Source organism: Alligator sinensis, unplaced genomic scaffold (genome assembly GCF_000455745.1).
Source record: "Alligator sinensis unplaced genomic scaffold, ASM45574v1 scaffold2026_1, whole genome shotgun sequence".
NCBI lineage: Eukaryota > Metazoa > Chordata > Crocodylia > Alligatoridae > Alligator > Alligator sinensis.
In genome coordinates, this window is record NW_005843660.1 from 30,599 (window position 1) to 50,473 (window position 19,875).

Consider the following 19,875-nt stretch of genomic DNA (forward strand, 5'->3'; position numbering starts at 1 on the left):
GTCCAGCTGGCAGCCCCGCGCCCCCCCCTGCCACTGCTCCCCTCATTGCTCTGGCTGCTGCTGCAGCTGAGGTCTCCGGGCTCTCCTCTTTGGGGGCAGGATGGGGTATTATAGTGTGATACGGAGCAGTCTGCAGGGCTGGGGGGGCTATGGCACAGTGCAATGTGGACCCCCATCTGAGGAGGTGAGGGAGGCTGTGGCCCCACTGCAGCGGCACCCGCTGTGCAGTTTGCACACCCCTGACACAAATAATACTCCAAATGGCTCTTGATGAGCAGTATCTATCTGGGGACCTGGTCTCAGAGAGAAAACCTGTTCAAACTGAGTCCTGAGCTGCCCTTTCTCCCTGCCCCGGCTGTGCTACGAGTCCACGAGGCAGCGGCAAAGGTCACCGCTCACTGAGCAGGTCTGTCTCAAAACATCAGTTCTTTATTTCTCCATCTCTCACTTCTGCCCCATGAGGTTTCTCCAGCAACTAGATCATTGCTCCGGCCTGTAATCTCCTTTGTAGTTAGACCAGGAGTTTCTGACTGGAAACATTGCGCGAGGCCTCTGGAAGGCTCTGGGTGAGGAAATGGGCAGCAGGGGGTCCTGGGATGTGGGGTTTCTTTTATTATCTCCTTGTAAAAAAAAAAAAAGCAGGGCAGTTTCCCCAGGTCCTCTGTCCTCCCTTGAGTAGCCACAATATGAGCTAACACCAATGAGCATGGGAGGAGCACGGGCTGCAGAGTCCCTCCCTTCTCCTCCTGGCTTTTCTCATCTGCAGGAATAAGGTGCCAGCAGCAGCCAGTGAGCAGAGGGCAGATTTACATGAAGGGGCCGATCTCAGCTGTGGGCATTTAAAGAGACTTGAATGGTCCCAGCCAGCGACTGGTTTCCTTGAGGAGGCAGAGCTGGTCTGCATTTCCACCATGGCCTTGGCCCCGCTCCTCCTCGTATTGCTCATGTGCTGCTCAGGTGCTGAAATGGGGGTTTTGTCCCCTGGCTGCCTGCAGATCTCGATACGAGGGGTTATTTCATGCCTGTGTGTTCTCTCTTGTTCCAGGTTGTCTTGCTCAGACCGTGCTGACTCAGCCACCTTTGGTGTCCATATTTCCTGGACAAACTGCTACGCTCACCTGCACAGGAAATAGCATCAGTAGCCATGGACCAGATTGGTACCAACAGAAACCTGGGAGTGTCCCCTTGCTCGTTGTGGACAGAAGTAATAACAGAGCCTCCGGTATCTCAGACCGGTTCTCTGGTTCCAAGTCCGGTAACACGGCCACATTGACCATCACTGGAGTCCAAGCCCAGGATGAGGCTGATTATTATTGTGGTGCTTATACTGGCAGTTACTCTCCACACAGTGACACAGTGCAATGGGGAAGTGCGACACAAACCTCTTGTTACAAAGGGAGCGGGTCGCACTGTTCCTTTAGTGATCGTTCCTGTCAGAAAGGGGACATGTGAGAAATGAGAGTGATTCCAATCATCCCTGTGTCCTTTCCAGCCATCAGAGGATTTGTCTTCTCACTCACTTCCTTGGAGGTCTGGGTACACAGGATGATTGTCCCAGAAGCTTTGCAGGGACAGGAGGGCTGGGAGAAGGGTGATAGTTGAAAGAAGGAGGATTCACTTTCCCACCTTCAAAACAATTGTGAAAGAAAGCAATGTGATCCACTGTGGCCTGGTTCTGTGTCATTACAGTCACTACTGCTTGTTCAGATGTTGGCTGTCTCCTGTTGCAGAAGTGGACACATTCCCACCCAACACCAAACCCCACACTGAGTCTCCCTGCCCCGCTCCACCCTCCCATGCCAGGGTGAGCTGTGGGGGCCCCAGGGAAGGGCAGCAGGGTGGGGAGCCCCAAACCCACAGCTGACAAGCCACATCCACCCCATGCACTAATCTGGGGGGCACATGCCTCCTCATTTACCCCTTTCTGGGATTGCATGCAGCAGTTGGGAGAAAGTCACCCCACCCTACACTGAGCCACCCATTGCTCCGTACCACTCCCCAGCCAGCCCCATACCCACACATTCTGGCTCTGGGGCCCATGCACTGCCCCTGAGGGGCAGCACCTCCCGCTCCAGCCGCCCGCCCTGCACCACCCCACTTCACCATGCGGGCCTCAATCTGCCCATTACCTGCAGGGAGCTGGGGCACTGCCCTCCACCACTGCCTGGTTATATTGCTGGTCACATACATGTGTTTGTATGCACACATGCACAGGGTGCCCTATGCCCTGGCTCCCCACAACTGCAAGAAGCCCCTTGTAGGCTGGTACCCTGCCAGCCTGCCGGGGAAGCCATAATTTCCCTGCATTTTTTCACAGCAAATGGGAAATCTGGATCCCTGCACATGATACTGGGAGAATAGTTCCTATGGTTTCACTGTGTCTAGGGGAATCTGGTACAAATTTTGTCATCCAGTCATTCATGGAATCATTCAGCCCAGGACCAGAACTTGATCTTTAAACTTTGGGACTGTCCTGCCCAATTAAGGATGGGTGGTCACACTTGCATCTCCACTGCACCCATGGGAAGTAGTATGGAGGCCTTTCCATGACAGGAACCACACAGACAGCAATGACACATCCTCGTGCTCAAAAGTGAAGTGTGAAAACCAGCCTCGTCTTTTTTCATCCTTGTTTTCACCCATCTGCCTGGAAACCAGTGTCCCAGAATCAAAGCAAAACAATGAATCAAAGGAAAAGGAGAGAGTCACAATATCTAAAAATAAGTAAAAATAAAGAGTTCTCCAAACAGAATTGTAACTTCTAGAGGGGAATAGAGCCAGATACCCTCTAAGGACTTTGGAGATCATACCAGTTTAATGAGGAAAATGCAGTTTGTGGGATAAAATGAGTCCACAAGATATGATACACTGCTCATTTTCTCAGGGAGGAAACTGAGGCTCAGAGTGGTGTCCTGGGCCCAGTCGCACAGAACATCTGTGGTAGTTTAGGATCAAACCTCTGCCTTCTGCCCCTAGATTCCTCCCCTCATACACTGACCCGCCTCCCTCCAAACCAGCCTTCACTGGAGTTCCTGTTCCCACCTCTCTTTTCTCAGCTATGATCTGTCTCTTCATCTCTTTTTCTTTCTTTGGAGCTGTGACATTTCTAGCCAAACTTCATAAATGTCCCTGTCCTGCCCCGGAGGACTGGGCTCTGGTGATTAAGTGGGCATCAGGGTGTCCTGGGCGGTGGGAGAGGAAACTAAAGAAAAACCCGGCTAGGTCTTCTGCATTGTGTTAGACAGAGAAACCTCTGGCTTGGGTCTCCCCTCACTAACTCCAGCTTCACACCAGTTTCCTTTCTTAATTTGAGAGGCCACAATCTTGATTCACACCAGTGAGAGTGGGAGGAGAATAGGACCCTAATTTTTTCCCTTCTCCCCTTGGCTTCTCTAATCTGAGGGAGAGAGATGTGAGCAGCAGCCAGTAAGCAGAGGGCAGCTTTGCCTGAAGGGGCTGGTCTCAACTTTGAGGGTTTAGAGAAAGACTTGGAGGTGCCCAGAACAACACCAATTTGTGTGAGGAGTCTGATCTTTTCTGGATTGATGCTCAATCAGTATGGAGTTCAGTATTAATAATTAATTAATCCATCAGTTCAATATTGTCAGTTTTGTCATTCAGATTAAATACTGTAATTTTAAATACTGTCAGTATTAAATACAGTATTAAATAATACAGTACAGTATTTAATCATTAGTCAGTTTTGTTAAAACATTCATTATTGACATCTGAACTGATTAATAACTGAACTGATTAATGGATTCTGTGGCAGAAATGCCCCGTCAGTGCCCCTCTCCAGAGACCTGTCTCAGCCGGCCTGAGAGGCTGCTGTTGAATCCCTCACAGCGGGGATCTCGCTCCTTGTCTGCAGACAAAAGCCTGGCGCCTGGGAGGCGATGCTCTGGTCACCTGGGCAGGGGGGGGAAGACCCGGCCCTGCGCGCGGGCCCAGGTAGCCAGGGATGCTTTGCAGATGGGACGGTTTGTAGCCAGTATTGGCAGCTTCGATTGGACCGGGCTGCTGAGGGCAGAGAGGGTATTTAAGGGGCCGGGCCCACAACCACCTCTGGATGATGCGAGTGAGTAACCTACTAGAGATCCGATCAGATATTTAGCTTCAGTAACTCAGATGCGTGTTCAAACGGCTACCTCAGCCACCCTGGTTTGCTCTATGGGATTCCTTTGATATTCCTGTAATATTTCTATGATATTGCTCTACCTTTTACCCTGTTTCCGCCCTACCCCTGTAATCAATAAAGTTCTCCTTTGTGACCGGTGTGGAGACTTATTGAGGGGTGGGACTAAATTATGCCAAGGAGGCCCCTTAGGTCGGTGGACTAAGGGAGGCTTCCTAATAAGCCTCTGGCTTGGGGAAGTGCCCCAAGTGCCTGTATTGGGTCTAGCACCCATTGGACGATCAGGCCTGTGTTTTCCAAGGTGCGCAGAGCCAGAAGTGAGTCCAGAGCCTTGGATGGTGGCAGCGGGACCCCCAGGCTAGCGGGTGTGCTCCAGGGAAGGGGTCGGCCGGACGGGAGGCACCCTAGGGGAGGCACTCGGAGCCTGGAAGGTGGGCGGGAGCAGGGAGGTGGGCGGCTCAACGCAGGAGCGCCCCCTACTGGCCCGCCACAGATTCATCATTACTACAAAGAAACTGATGAACATGAGTCGTCAATGTGATGATGGGATCAGTAAAGTGCTCTTCCCTGCCCAGTGCAGGGAGTTGGACTTGATGATCTATTGAGGTCCCTTTCGACCCAAACACCTATGAATCTATGAGTCTATAAACCAGTTTCTATCTCACATCTGTCCCTAGCTCAAATGACCATGAACTATGGAAAAGCATTTGCCATCATGTATGGATCAACTTGAGGCCTACATGAAACATGCAGTCTACAGTAGACACTTCAAAAATTGATTCAACTCAGGGATCTGTCAGAGTCACCTTCATGGCAAAGGTGAGTAGAAGGGCTTGTCTCCCTGAGCTGGGGAGCCAGGGCCAGGGGGCAGTGAAAGATGGCTCCTAGGTGGGGGACCTGAGGAGCTCTGCTTGGAGCAGGACAAGACACCAGCAGGAAGGGCTGAGGGGGCCGTTGGTCAAAGGCGGCTCTGAAAGAGCCCCAGAAAGGCTGAAAATGACAAACCAGGAGCATCCTCAGGGGTGCTGTAGGAGTTCACAAGGCTTGTTGCAGGGGGATGGTACTTGGGAGTGAAGGGCCTGTTACAGCGTCAAAGACCTACCACAGCCTTGCTGAGGCCCAGGAACATCCTACTCCATTCTCCAGTTCATCTTAGAGATGTTAAGTTGTATTTCCTTCAATTAGTGAACAAGAACAGCACGCACAAATTTGTAGGTGAATTGCTGGAATACATGTTCATTAAACAATTACAACTGAGTTCCTGCATTATTATGTTCATAAAAATAATAATGTTCATGTCCTTTTCCCACTGCCACTTGTTTAGAAATGCCCAGTTTCCATGGGAGAAATTTGAACACTGAGGAATTAATACTGAATCAATGCCATGAACTGCACATTATGCTTCAGCTGAGGCCTAACCAGCCCTGATGAGAAGCCCACTCAGATCTTCCTCCCTTTCTGACATTGATCCATTTTTAGTTCCCAACAGCGTTGTTGTCCACCCAATTGTACATCCACTCACATTAATTGTACCCAGGAGGGCTGTGCGAAACAGCTCTTTCATTTTGACTTCTGTTTCGCCATTTCGAAGAGACAGTGTTTTGTTTTGACATTTCATTTCATTTGGAAAGCACTGTTCCATTTCGTTTCATCTAAACTGCTTCCGTTTCAACGCTGTTTCGACATTTTGCCCCCCCCGTGCCTTCACACTTTCAAGAATTTGAGGTGCAGTTTCCCAGAATCCCCTGTACCTATCTCCTTGAAACTTGACAGGCTTTGCGGCCTCAGCAGGGGCTACCATCTCTGCTGTTTTTATTAGAATCAGGCACGAAATGACAAATTTATAGGCATTTTTGTGATTTCCCAATATAGTCTATGGGCAAAACATTGAAATGCATCAAAACAGTGTTGAAACAGTTTTGATCAGTTTTGATCAAACAAAATGGAACAGTGCTTCGAAACAGCAAAATGAAACACCGTCCCTTGGAAACGGGGAAATGGAAGTTGAATTGAAACGGTGCTGTTTTGCGCAACCCTAGCTCCCAGCAGTGCTGGTGTGTAGATAAGCAGCACCCAGGGCTGTGGTTTATTCCCTACAGGACGGTACTGTCACAGCAGGAGCCTCCTGCTGGAAACACTGACTGTGGTCTTGGCAGGGCAGCACCTGTTTCCCAGGAAGACAAAGTTTCCCCAGAGCAGGGCCAGTGATGCTGGGATATTCCTAAGCCATTACGAATGATCCTTGTGTGGCTGCGGGGACCCTGGAGGATTTGGGGACTCAGCAAAGCTACACTTGGTTAAATGTTAGAAGTTACACAGGCAGGGTCTGACTGTGCTCTCATTGACACCCTCTGTACAACACTCTGATGTCATAACAAGGAAGTTACCTCCAGTTTGACATCAAAATAGAGAGGAAAGAACAAAGCCGAGTCCCTCACATGTGTCTCTACCCCTGTCAGATGGATGTATGTTGATCTTTAGCAGCCAGTGAGCTGGGAACAGATTTGCATGAAGGGGCTGCTCTCAGCTCTGGGGTATAAGAATGAGTCAGAGGGTCCCAGCCAGAGACCCATTTACCGAGAAAGCCAAGCTGGTCTGGATTCCCACCATGGCCTGTGCCCTGCTCCTCCTTGTGGCACTCATCTACTGCTCAGATACGCTTGCATTTGGTTTCTCCCCTGACAGCCTGCTCAATGGGAATTGAGGTTCAAGTCAGGAGTGAGTCTTTCTATCTGCATCTATTCTTCTTCCCCTCCAGATTCTCTTGCCCAATACATAATGACTCAGCCATCTTCAGTGTCTGTCATAGTTTCATAGTTTCATAGTTTTAGGGTCGGAAGGGACCTAATAGATCTTCTAGCCCGCCCCCCCGCCAGGGCGGGAGAACAACAAAAGAACCCTAAAAAACAAAAACGGGACTCAAATGAGTCCAGCCAGGTAGGTATCCAGCCTCTTCTTAAAGATCCCCAGGGTAGGGGCCAGCACCACCTCCCTTGGAAGTTGGTTCCAGCTCCTAGCCGCCCTAACTGTGAAGTAGTTTTTTCGGACTACTTTTTTTTTGTCTCTCCAGGACAAACTGCTAAACTCACCTGCACAGGAAGAAATGTTGGTAACTATGTTCAGTGGTTTCTACAGAAACCTGGTTGTGCCCCTGTGCTGATTATATATGCAATAGCAACAAACCCTCCAGAATCCCTGACCTATTCTCTGGTGCCAGTTCTGGTAACATGGCCATGTTGACCATCACGAGTCCAGGGCCAGGATGAGGCTGATTATTACTGCTTCGCTTATGATAAAGACAGCAGCTCTTCTTGCAGTGACAGAGAAGAGACACACACCTGTTTCTCTGAAAGGGAATGGGTCACTTCTGTTTTTAAATGAGAGCTCTTGTTGTAAATGGGGGCAGTGTAGGTAATGAGGTTAATCCCAGTTAACCCTGAAACCTCCTCTGGTAGCTCAGGAGTCAAATTTTCATTCATTCCTTGGAGGGTTCCCTACAGGGTAAGACTTTTATAAGAGACGTCCAGCAGTCCAAGAGAAACAAAAAAAATGGGAGATATCTGAAAGAAGGTAGGATTCCAGTCGACTGTCATCTTCTGCTGGTTCAGATGTGAGATGTCTCCACTATGCCCCTGGGTGGTTGGGCGAAGGCCTCTTCCTCAGGAACATGATCAGCAATGAAAAAGATAATAATGACAAATAAAAGATGAATTGCTACATTCAATAAGATATCATGCTTATTGTACAGATAAGGTGTTTGAGGCCCCGCGATGTATCCTTGGGCACATTATTGAACACATCTGTGCTGGGACTGGGAATCCAATCTTTGCCTTCTGGCTCACCCAACGCTCCCCTGACACACACGGACCAAGCTTGCATATATATTGATGTCTCGGCAATGCCCTGAACCATTTTCCCATCTACTGATAGAGGCTGAACAGCCAAGATGGGACCTTACATGGTGTATGAAAGCCTACCAGGCTGACGTCCAGTAGAATTTCCCCTGAACTGGTCATCTCCAGCCTGTGATCCCATAGGCTGAGTTGCCTTTCAGGGCACAGCTCAGCCTCTAGCTCAGTGAAACCTTTACTTCCCCAGCTTCCAGGACTGTGCCTAGAGAAGGCTCCTTCTGTACAGCCCTGTGCTGTTAGAGCAGGAGACATGCAGGAAACTCTGTAGGATGTTTGGAGCTGCTGAGCCTGGTTCCCAGGAAAATAAGCATTACCCATTGCAGTGTCAGCAATGACCATACTGAGCAAAATGAGTTAATGATCATTTCACGGCTGAGTGATAGAATGATCCAGCAGGGCCCCAGCCTTGGGCAGTACTTCATTAAGTACTGGAACAAACACGGCCGGGATCCGATTGCTCTCTCCCCCTACAACTTGGATAGCGCTCTGACTATGTTAACAGTGGTGACGTTAACCATCCCTGATGGTGATCAGAATCATGATAAAGCTTCTCCACTCCACTTGAGGGTTTGAGATTCATCTTGTGGGCTTGTCTGTAAGGCAGAGAACAGCTTCCTGCACCAAGAAAAAGCATAGCAGAAAATCTTCTGCTGTGTTGTCCTCACTGGGTTCAAATCTCACACAAGGATGATTCTTATTATGGCAGTCCCGTGGGGAGGGAGGTGTGGAGAGGAACAGCCAGTGCGTAGGGGGCAGATTTGCATGAAGGGTCTGATTTCCGCTCTGGAGGTTTAAGAGAGATATTTGCAGATTCCCAGCCAGAGACCCTTTTACTTCAAGAAACCAAGCTGGTGTGCAATCCCACCATGGCCTGGGCCTCTCTCCTCCTCACACTCTTTGCATATTTCTCTGGTACTTTGGAGTCCTTCTGCATTTTCTAACAATTACTTCCATAGTCACTATCCTGTCTCGCTCCCCTCCTGGTGCTGAAGCTACTTTAACTCTCAGCATTTTCTTTTTTGTGTTTTGGTCCCAGGTGCTGGTGCCCAGTTCGTGCTGACTCAGCCGCCCTCGGTGTCGGCGTCTCCCGGAGGAACAGTTACCATCACCTGTGCCAGGAGCAGCGGCAGCATCAGTGACAGCTGGAACTCCTGGTACCAGCAGAAGCCTGGCAGGGCTCCGGTGATGGTTATATATGGGGATACTGAAAGGCCCTCGGGGATCCCCAGCCGATTCTCAGGGTCCATTGATAAATCTGCCAACACGGTCACGTTAACCATCAGTGGAGCGCAGCCGGACGATGAGGCTGATTATTACTGTAGTGCAGGGGCTCACAGTGATTCAGACACATGAGGAACTGAGACAAAAACCTCCCTTCTCTGCAGGTGACTCAGGCAATGCTTTGCAGACACTAGTGACTTCAGTCTATGTTCTTTTAGACAGGAAAAATAGAAAGCAAAGCTGCTTATTGCTTTGTGTGAGAATGAAAATGGAGTCCTTTGAGTCTACAGATGTTACACCTCTCAGTGCTATGGGTCCTGGAGAACTTCCCACTGGCTGCTCTTAACTGTGACGGGGCAGACACTGAATCTCTTCTCTGTGGGCAGCCACAGGCATGTGGGATCTCAATGGTAGTGGTGCCCTGGGATCTCAGTGCCCTTTACTAGGATTACCATATCTCCCTTTCTAAAAAAGAGAACATCTGTCACATGGGGGTGCGGTATATGACTGTGGGGGAGGCAGCGATATGCTGGTGCTGTACTCCTGCCCATTTTGTTGCCCCTTCCAAGCCATAGCCCCCACCCCAGCCATGCTGCTGCCCCTCACTCCCAACCCACAGACCCCAGCCCTGCTAGTGCCCCTCACTTCCAAACTGCAGTACCCCACCCCCTGGGCAGTGCTGGTGTGCCTTACTCCCAACCTGCAGCCCCCCCATCCCTGCTGGTGCGCCTCACTCCTAACCCACAGCCCCCTGGCACTGCCTGTTCCCTGCACTCCTGACCCAGTCTCCTGCCTCTCCTGATTCCTTGACTCCCAAACCACAGCTCCCACAGCCCTGCTGGTGACCCTCGCTCCAGATCTGCAGCCTCCTGCTCTACCCAGCCCTGCAGTGTCTCCCAGCCACCTCACCCCTGGGAGCAAAGGCACCAGCCCCAGTGCTACCAGCCTGGCCATGCAGCTCCCCACTGCCCCCAGAGGGCCCTCTCCCCACACCCTTCCCCCAGTGGCAGGGCAGGTGCCTTCCCCCCAGTCCCCTCCCCTGATCCAGCCCTGGAGCTCCGGTAGTCCCCAAGCCCTGGTCCTCCCTTCACAGACTTACCTGTATCCAGCTGCTGGGGCTGCTCCCACCCCGCTGCCTAGCTACATGCCAGCCATGTGTGTGTGTACCCTGCTTCCAATTGCCCTCCCCCCAGCCCTAAGCAGCTCCTTGCTAGGGCAAACCAGGAAGTGCCAGGGAAAACTTCAAAGCTGAGCTGATCAAAATCTCAAACATTTGATCATATTTTTTTTTTAAACACCTGAACCAAGATAGGAGGATCCAAAAAGTGGACATGTCCAGGAAAACCTGAACATATCGTAACCCTATGTTACCTCCAGTTTTATACTGTTGTCGAGAGTCCAGAACTCCCCACCTGTTCTGTGCCCCTGCCTGAGAGCTGAGAAAGGGAGAGTTGTAGCCCAGGGTTGAAAGGGCCTTAAAGGGTCATGCAACCCCACCCTTACACAGATACAGGATGCACTGCTCCAAAACCATCACAGACAGGTGCTTCACCATCCACTTCTTTAAAACCACTTGTGAAAGAGAACGCACAACTTCCCGTGGGCCGTATCTTGGTCACCCTCTCAGAGCAGGAGATTCCTGCAGGAACATTGACTGTGGTCTTGCTGGATACCGCACCCCGCTTCCAGGAAGACAAAAGTTCCCCAGGGCAAATGGGATATTTTTGATCAAATGGTGTTTATGACCCTTGTATGGCTGCAGGGGCCCTGGAGGATTTGGGGACTCAGCAGGGTGGTCTTTGCTCATGGATAATTACACGTTTCTTAATAGAAGTTACCCAGCCAAGGCCTTATTGTGTTTATGCGGACACCTGCTGTACAACACTCTGACTGCATTAATGTTACACTAAAATTTGACACTGTAGGAGAGATAGCAGCATGAGGTCCAGAGTCCCATGTCTGTGTGTGCGCCACTGTCACCTGGGTGAATGTGATATCTTTAGCAACCAGTGAGCAGGGAGTAGATTTGCATGAAGGGGCCGTTCTCAGCTCTGGGAATTTAAGAAAGTCAGAGGGCCTCAGCCAGAGAAACTGAGCTAGTCTGTGTTCCCACCATGGCTTGGGCACCTCTCCTCCTTGCTGTGGTCACCTACTGCTCAGGTGCTACAGTGCATTTGCTTTCTCACTTGACTGCCTGAAGATTAGGATAACTGGGGTTAATGTCAATACTAAGTCTTTCTATCTCATGTTGTTTTCTTCTTTTCTTTCAGGTTATCTTGCCCAGTACATGCCAACTCAGCCACCCATAGTATCTGTGTCTCCAGGACAAACTGCTCAGATCACCTGCACAGGGAATAATGTTGGTGGCCACAATGTGCACTGGTACCAACAGAAGCCTGGCAGTGTCCCCCTGCTGATCATATATGACAATAGCAAGAGACCCTCTGGCATAGCCGATCGATTCTTTGGTTCAAAATCCGGAAATACAGTCACATTGACCATCAGTGGAGTCCAAGCCCAGGATGAGGCTTATTACTACTGCCAGTGCTATGCTGGTGACAGCAGAACTTATCACAGTGACAGTGTAATGGGGAAGTGTGACACAAACCCATGCTATCAAAGAGAATGGGTCACACTGTTTTTTTGTTTCTTTTTTGACTGAGACCTCTTGTCAGGATTGGGCTAAGTGTGGTGGGTAATGAGAGTTGATTTCAATTAACCTTCCCCAGCAGGTCAGGAGACTCATTCTCAATCAGCCCCAGGAAGTCTACATACGCAGTCAGGCTTTCATAAGAGGCTTTGCAGGGAGAGAAGGGAAATAGCTGAAACTAATGCAAATTTCCCTTCTGGCCTTATGAACAGTAAAAAGAACAACTGTATCCTCACTGTGGTCTCATTGTGCATTGTGACCATGAACTATTGCCTGCTAAGATGTCAGACATTTCCACCACAACAATGGGAAGTAGTGTGCAGGCCTTTCCATGGTGTGTATGACACAGAGGACAATGGCAGCTTCTTGTAGTCAACACACCCCAACTAGTCAACACTACTAATCAAAATAAACCTCTTCCTCCTCCAGCCTGGAAATGGATTGGCCAGATACAATAAGGACAACAAAACACAACCAAGAAAAAAACCAATTGCAACGTCTAGTAGATCATTAAGAAGGATTTCCCCAAGCAAAATTTTAACCTTAAAGGATGCATCCAAATGAGTAGGAACATGCATTTCCTGGGCACACCTAGCAGCAGCACATATTTGTGCCACTGCTAGATGACCCCAGGGAATGCCCCATATATGTGCTCTGGAGTGCAGCGAGTTGCCCCAGGTAGGGTAGGGGAGGCTGGGGCCAGCACCTGGGCTAGCCCCAATGGCCTTACCTGGCGTCCTGCCCCCCGGGCTTCAGCAGCAGCAATCTGGGCACACAGAGCCGGGCTGGCAGCCGCAGTGTGACTCTGGCCTACCAGTCTCTGGTTTCCAACAGTGCACACTGTGCCATGTGTGCCACCCTGCTTTTTTCTGGCCCAGGTTTTTTTGACACCAGGATCTCCCAGTGTAAAAACACCACACCACACTGCAAATTAGTAATGCAGCAAATGCCTGCATGTGTAGTGCGTGCAGTTTCCAGAGCCCCATACGGGTCTGTGGCACCACAAACTGCATGTGCGCACTCATCTGTGCACTCCCAAACATGGCAAAATGACATAAACATCCCTGGGCAGTTTGGTTTTATATCAGTTTAATAGAAAAGGTGCTCAGATACCATGGTGATGGATGGTAGTAGAAAACAAGAAGATAAGATAGGGTGTTTGTTTTATAGATGAGGAAGCTCAGATACTTAGATTAGACCAGACACCTAGCACGTGTGTGCCACAGCTGGGAAATCTGGCCCCTTTCTGCTTGTGCCCCACAGACCAGGCTTCCTCTAGAACACTGTTCACTGCAACTCCAGCTCCCTCCTCCCCTTCTCATTTATGATCTCCCTGTTCTCTTCCTTCCCTTGTTCCTGTTTGAGGAGGGAGAGATCTGTATATGAAGAAAGGAAGTGCAGCCAGGCATAGATCAGCTGAAAGATGCAAACTCCAAAAGACTCTTCAAAGATTAATTCAATTAATTCATTTCCCTGGCTTTCATGGCACTGTCCTGAACCAGACAGAGGCCAAACAGAAGGGAAGGGAACTTGTATTTTGAAGGAAAACCTGTGCAGAAGTCCAGCGAAGCTTCCCCTGAACTAGTCTTTCCCATCCACCTCCAGCCTGTGATCCCAGGAAGTGAGTCAGTGTATGTCATACAAGCAGGCCTTTGCTTCTCTGTCTTCCAGTGCTGACCGTGTTTCCTATTCCTCTACCTAACCAGTGTGGTCAAAGGTACAGTGGTTCCTAGCAGCCTGTGTGGTCAGTGAGTTTAAGGCTATGGCATGCTCTTCTATAGCTGGAGGCACAGAAGGAAGCAATGTCGGTTGCATCATATCCAGCTGCCTTTGACTACCTGGAATGAATAACCAAGCAACAATTAGCAGCTTGGTCTACTGGGGGCAAATCCAGACTAAGGCTCAAAATGATGATGGGGCTGTTCTGAGATGTCTGTGTCACCGTCACTGCACTGCTGAATGATAAGCAGTTAAAGAAACCTGAAATCAGGCTGTTCAGCATGGATTACAGGGCAGGGTTGCTCCATCACTCCCCACCTCTGCTAAATGTACAACCACTCTGACACCACCCCATACATAAATGTAACCAAGTGCTATTCATCTGTGAGGCCTTAGAAAACCCATCACTGCAAGAACACCCCCCTAGGCTCGTGTATTCAATTAGTACCAAAACCTAGACCCACAGGTCAGGTTGTCCAAGGGGAAGCTATAACTCCTCCCAATTTCCCCTGTGCTCCATTAGGTCCACTCTGGCTTGGATCTGAATTGCCTGAATCATACCCAATATGTATTAACTGAGTCTGCAGGGTTCTGTTTGCCCCAGCAGAGAAGGGTCACAGTCAGGTTGGGCAAAGCTGGAAAGCATCAGGTTGAGAAGGCAGGGAGCTGAACTGAACGGAAAACACAGGAAAACACTTGCAACCATCACACAGCCTAAAGTCTTAGAAGTATCAGTGCTCTGGGGTTCCTGCTCACTTCTCTGCCTCCAAAGAGCACCTTTGTTGGAGCAGGAAGGTGGGGAAATGAGATGCAAAGCTCTCTGGCCCAGCAAGTGATGATTCACTCTGTCAGGTCTGAGCTCTGAGTTCTCAAAGCAAATGTTGCAGCTCATCTGCTCTGGGGACTGCTATGAGCTACAGTGGTCCCACCAGGGCCCCTCTCTGTCTGCAGTGCTGCTCAGCATCATCCAGGAAGCTTCTGCCATCACAGTCATACCCATCCTGGGTCCTGACTCCTGTTACTGATGAAAGGACCTCACAGAACTGTCCCAGGGCAGCACATACTTGCCAACTAGTGAAGCTGGAGGGATAAAGGGCCTTTTTGTCTCTTTATGGGAGGCAAGAATCCCAGCTGGTCCCTGAGGGTGCTACATTGGCCATTTCAGGTACCGTATGTGCAGGATGAATAGTTGCATTTGCTCTTGAGTGATCCTTAGTCAAATTCCTCAGGCTTCAGTAGGTTTTATTTGGGAGTCACAAGCCTTCAGAAGAGCTACATCCATTCAGACATAACATTGGTGATATAATCTAGTTTGGGCCAAGCTTTTGGGCAACAAGCTAAGCCCAGCACCCTCCCCAAGTACCACTGTGATCCCTTTCCCCAGCTTGATCTGCTGCTATACATTCTGCTTCCTGCTATCCACTAGGGGTGTGTGAAATGGGCCCTCTTCGATTCCGATTCGGCCAGAATCAAGGACAGCGATTCAACTCGTTGATTTGGCTTACTGTTCCTGATTCGATTTGGCCAAATCCAATCTGAAGATTCGATGCTGATTCAGAGAATCAGCAATTCAGACATAGACACAGCTTTACAAGTTTTTTCTAGATACCTTCAGGCACCAGGCGCAGCTTGTGATCGCTGTGATGCTGGGAGCGATCATAGAGCATCCCAGAGGAGTGGGGGGACCCTCCATGTGCAGACCCAGAAGTGGACCGGAAATGTTTCTGGTCCACATCTGGGTCTGCTTTCGAGCACACTGTGGAGTCCCCCGCACTTCTGTGGGATACTCCATGTGTCCCATCACCACAGCGTTCACGAGCCGCCTGCTACCTAGAGGTATGTAGAAAAAAACTTTTAAAGCAAGCTGTGTCTATGTCCGAATCGCCAAATCTTTCCTCATCTCTCTGAATCGTTGTGGAGGGTTTCAATTCAGTGCAGAGAGATTACAGAGTCCTCTGATTTGGTTTGGATTCAGAGATTCAGCCACTGAATCAGACCAAATCTCCACTGAGTCAAATTCGGGACCTCAGCTTTGCACAGCCCTACTATCCACCACTGTTCTTCCTGCTCCCTCCCTGATCTGCTGCATGCCCCACACACGGGCTGCTGTGCCATGGGTTAGTAATCTATGATAATAAGTAGTAGAAAGATGTGTTGCCATTTTAAACAAGCCACTAGGTGGATGTCTTTACCTAATAGTGCATCAAAGATGAGAGACTGGTGGTAACTCAGTGACCCCTCCTGGTCACCCCACTAAATGCAGGGATCCATATGCATGTATCATGGAGGCTTTTTCCATGTGCTATGAAATCTCCTGCCTGTAATTTTAAGCAGAAAAGGTGGAAATGCCATAAACACTTCTTGGGACTCTGATATTCTATCAGTTTAGTGGGAAAGGCACTCAAATATAAGGCTGATAGCTTCCAGTACTTCCAGCAGAGTGTCCAGTACTGCCCAAGCCTCCATAACGAGCACCCTTTCTAGTGTTTTGTCCTATAAAGTCCTATGCAGACAGAGCAGGAGGCTTTTGCTGGAAGCACGGAAGCTGTTTTGGGTAAGTACAGTGCCTGCTTCCCAGGAAGACCACGGGCTCCCAGTACAGAGTCAGTGCTATTATGGTATGTTTAATCATAGGGTGTCAATGACGGTTTTATAAATGCAAGGCTCTGAATGGTTTGGTGACTCAGCTAGATGTCCTTTGCTCTTGGGTAATTATACCATATTGAATAGTAGAGCGCACACAGCCAGGGTCAGATTGTGCTCTCACTGACACCACCCCCTTCTCCCCAGGTAAAATATGTAAAGGGAGAATGTAGAACAAAATATATTGCCAGAATCATGGCCAACTGTGTGACATAGAGTGATCCCTCCTGGAAACCCAGTGTCCAAGACCTCTGGCATCCCAGAAGACAGTCTGGATGAGGCAGCAGGAACTTCTTGGTACGGCAGAACAGGAACAAGGCTAGACCCCAGAAACTTGTAAGGGCAGAAGTAAGACTATTACTTCCTTACTGCAAATACTTCTTTATATAAGATCCTGTAAATAATAGTGTTGTTCCATACCACACACTTCATCAAGATACTACAGACTGTCTGCAGCAGCTCACTTACTTTAACCCAGCTCAAAGTGCTCAGGTTGTGAAAGGGTTAACACTGGACTCTACTCCTGCTGTTGGCAGCCATGCATCACAGTGTCTGCTTCCTTTATTCCTCCCTGCTTCTATTCTAGCAAAGAAAAATCAGCTTCCCTGCTTAACACATGCACCCCTATTTTGAAGTGCTGATTTTGGGGAAAGTGAGGTATGTGAGTTGTAAGTAAAAACCTGCTGTCCCATTGCTTCCCCTGGCCTCTCCTACCTGGTCTGCCTTGGAAATTATATATATTATATTTATTCTCCTCTTGTTCCAGCCTGCTTTTCCCAGTATGTGCTGACCAGTCGTTAATAACTTGCATAATAGAAAAGGATGTAGACCCCATCACCAATTTAGATGGAACGAGTAGGGGGAGCTCTGAGTCTTTACCCACAGTGCGGCAAAGATGACAGGCTGTCCCTGCTCTGTTTCACTGAAACTTCCTGTCACAAGCTGCAGAGACCCAGGAGCACGTCTGCATCAGGCACGTTTCACATACTTCATTGGATCTCCCATTTGTAACTTCAACCCCCAAGGGAAAACCTCCTGACAGTATTAATGATCTGCATTGGATGACACTTTCCTTCAAAGAACACCAAGCTCTTTACAAGCTTGAAGTCTTTAAGCCCCGATCCATCCTGGAGAAACACTTCCAAAGGACTTGCCATGAGCAGTCAAGCACGCAGAACAACCATAGCACTTGGTATTGCACATACACAAGATGCAATGCAAGCGCATAACCAACCAGGCAGGCAAATATGAAATCACCACTGAAACAAGTGAATCTATATTGAAAACATAACGTAACCAACAGACAAATAAACTATAATCAAACCTCATATTTAACCAAGTGAAATTTTAACCTCAAAAAAGGAAAAAGGCAAAAAATACCAACATTGTATCAGTTTGATAAAGAAGGTGCTCAGATATGACACTACCAATATTGTATCAGTTTGATAAAGAAGGTGCTCAAATATGACATTGATGAATGGCAGTAGAAAACCACAAGATGAAATCAGGGCTCATGGTAGAGGGGATATCTTTTACTAGACCAACAAGATTTTTGCCCCCAAAAAATCTTTTTGCGAACTTTCTGGCACAAACACCCTTCATCAGGCTTTGGAGGAAAAATTGTAAAAGTTCTCCCAAAAGGTTGCAATTAAAGACTTTTTTTTGCAAAAATATTGTTGGTCTAATAAAAAATATCACCTCTACCATGAACCCTGGTTGCTTTTTCCTCTAGACCAATATGGCTACAATCTGGATACCTGACACATGGAAGATACCAAAATTTTGCCAATTTTTAAAATAAAATTGTCATATTTTACCAAGGAGGAAGCAACTTTCATCACCTAACACCTGATACTACTCCTGTTCCAATTTTCCTCTAGACCAATATGGCTACAACCTGGATACCTGACACCAGATCAAATTTCATTTTCTACATGAAGATATTGGGGCTCAACTCCACCGAACGTCTGTGCCACAATGAGGAAATCAAACTTTGGCTCCTGGTGTCCTTGTTTAACACACAGATCAAGCAGTCTCTTAGGACAGCCGGTGTACCAGCTCACAACTCTTCTTCCTCAATTATGATCTGAACTTATCCCTGGCCTGTCCCATTCCTGTTTCTGTGCTAGCACATGAGAATGAGAAAAGAGGGTTGTAAATAGGGGGAAAGTAAGCACTATGAGACATGGATCAGCTCAAGGCCCCTGTGAAAAATGTATACTCCAACAGACTCTTCACAGACTGGCTCAATTCATGGGTCACTCAGGACGGTACTTCCTTGCTTGTGCCCTGAATTATTTTCCTATCTGATGATAAATGCTACATGGCAGGGACCTAAATTTGAGCTCTTAGTGAAACCCTGCCCAGTACAAAGTCCTAACTAGGAGCAACTTAGGAGTCCACAGAGGAAGTCACAATCCAGTACCCAGGTCTGCCACTAGCAGAGCAAGCCTTTAGTATTTTAGCTTCTAGTACTGCTCAAGTGTATATAGCCAGCACCCAAAATGATCCATCTTTTCAAGTCCCATATTGTCAGAGCAGGAAACTCCTGAAGGAAATACTGAAGATGTCTTTGGCAAGTGGCTTGGTTCCCACAAAGACAAAGGTTCCCCAGTGCAATGCCAGGGTTCATGGGATATTTCCAGCTGTGGCCAGCAGGATTTGCCCATGGACAATTACACTGTATTATATAGTCAAACGTACACAACTACGGGCTGGTTGTGCTCTCACTTACACCATCTGTACCTGACCTGGACCTCATTCATGTCAATGAAGGGGCTGGTTCCCCAAGCAGCACCGTTGCAGATTGGATATTTCTAATCAAACCTTGTTAATGAGTCTTTGATGCCTGCAGGGGCTCTGCATGGTTTGGTGACTCAGCAGAGCAGTTGTTGCTCTTTGATAAAGACACCTGATTAAATAGCGGACCAGGCACAGTCAGGGCGTAATTGTGCTCTCATTTATAATATTCTGGCTGCGTACCATCAGTGAGGCCCCTCCTCAGTGTCTGTGCCCTTTTCTGGTGAATGAGGGAAGTGTCTTTAGCAGCAGGAAGGCGATTTGCATGAAGGGGCAGCTCTCTGCTCTGCAGCAGTTTAAGGGTGCCAGCCTGAGCCCAGTTTGCCTCGGGGAACAGAACTGGTCTGGAGTCAACACCATGGCGTGGGCCCCGCTCCTCCTCACTCTGTTCACATACTGCTCAGGTGCTACAGGGCTTTGGTTTCTCACCTGGCTGCCTGCAGACAATGTTATCTAGGGTACATTTTTAATTCTGTCATTTCATCTCTACATATTCCTTCCTGTTTCAGGTTCTCTTGCCCAGGATGTGCTGAGACAACCGCCTTCAGTGTCTGTGTCTCCAGGACAAACTGCTAAACTCACCTGCACGGGAGAGAACTTTGATAGCAAGATAATGAGCTGGTACCAACAGAAACCTGGCAGTGCCCCTCTGCTCCTCATATATATTGATGATAGCAGAGCTGATGAAATCCCAGAGCGATTCTCTGGTGCCAAGTCTGGGAACATGGCCACACTGACCATCACTGGAGTCCAAGCTCAGGACGAGGCTGATTATTACTGTGCAGCTTATGATATGG

At 48.7% G+C, this 19,875-nt stretch overlaps 1 gene segment (V, D, J or C); it reads left to right on the forward strand.

The window, feature by feature from the left end:
• The first annotated feature begins 11,381 nt into the window (after window positions 1-11,381).
• Window positions 11,382-13,764, forward strand: LOC112548868. The segment is given in 3 exon segments: window positions 11,382-11,427; window positions 11,538-11,851; window positions 13,699-13,764. Coding segments are annotated over 3 exon segments (426 nt in total).
• Window positions 13,765-19,875: the final 6,111 nt, after the last annotated feature.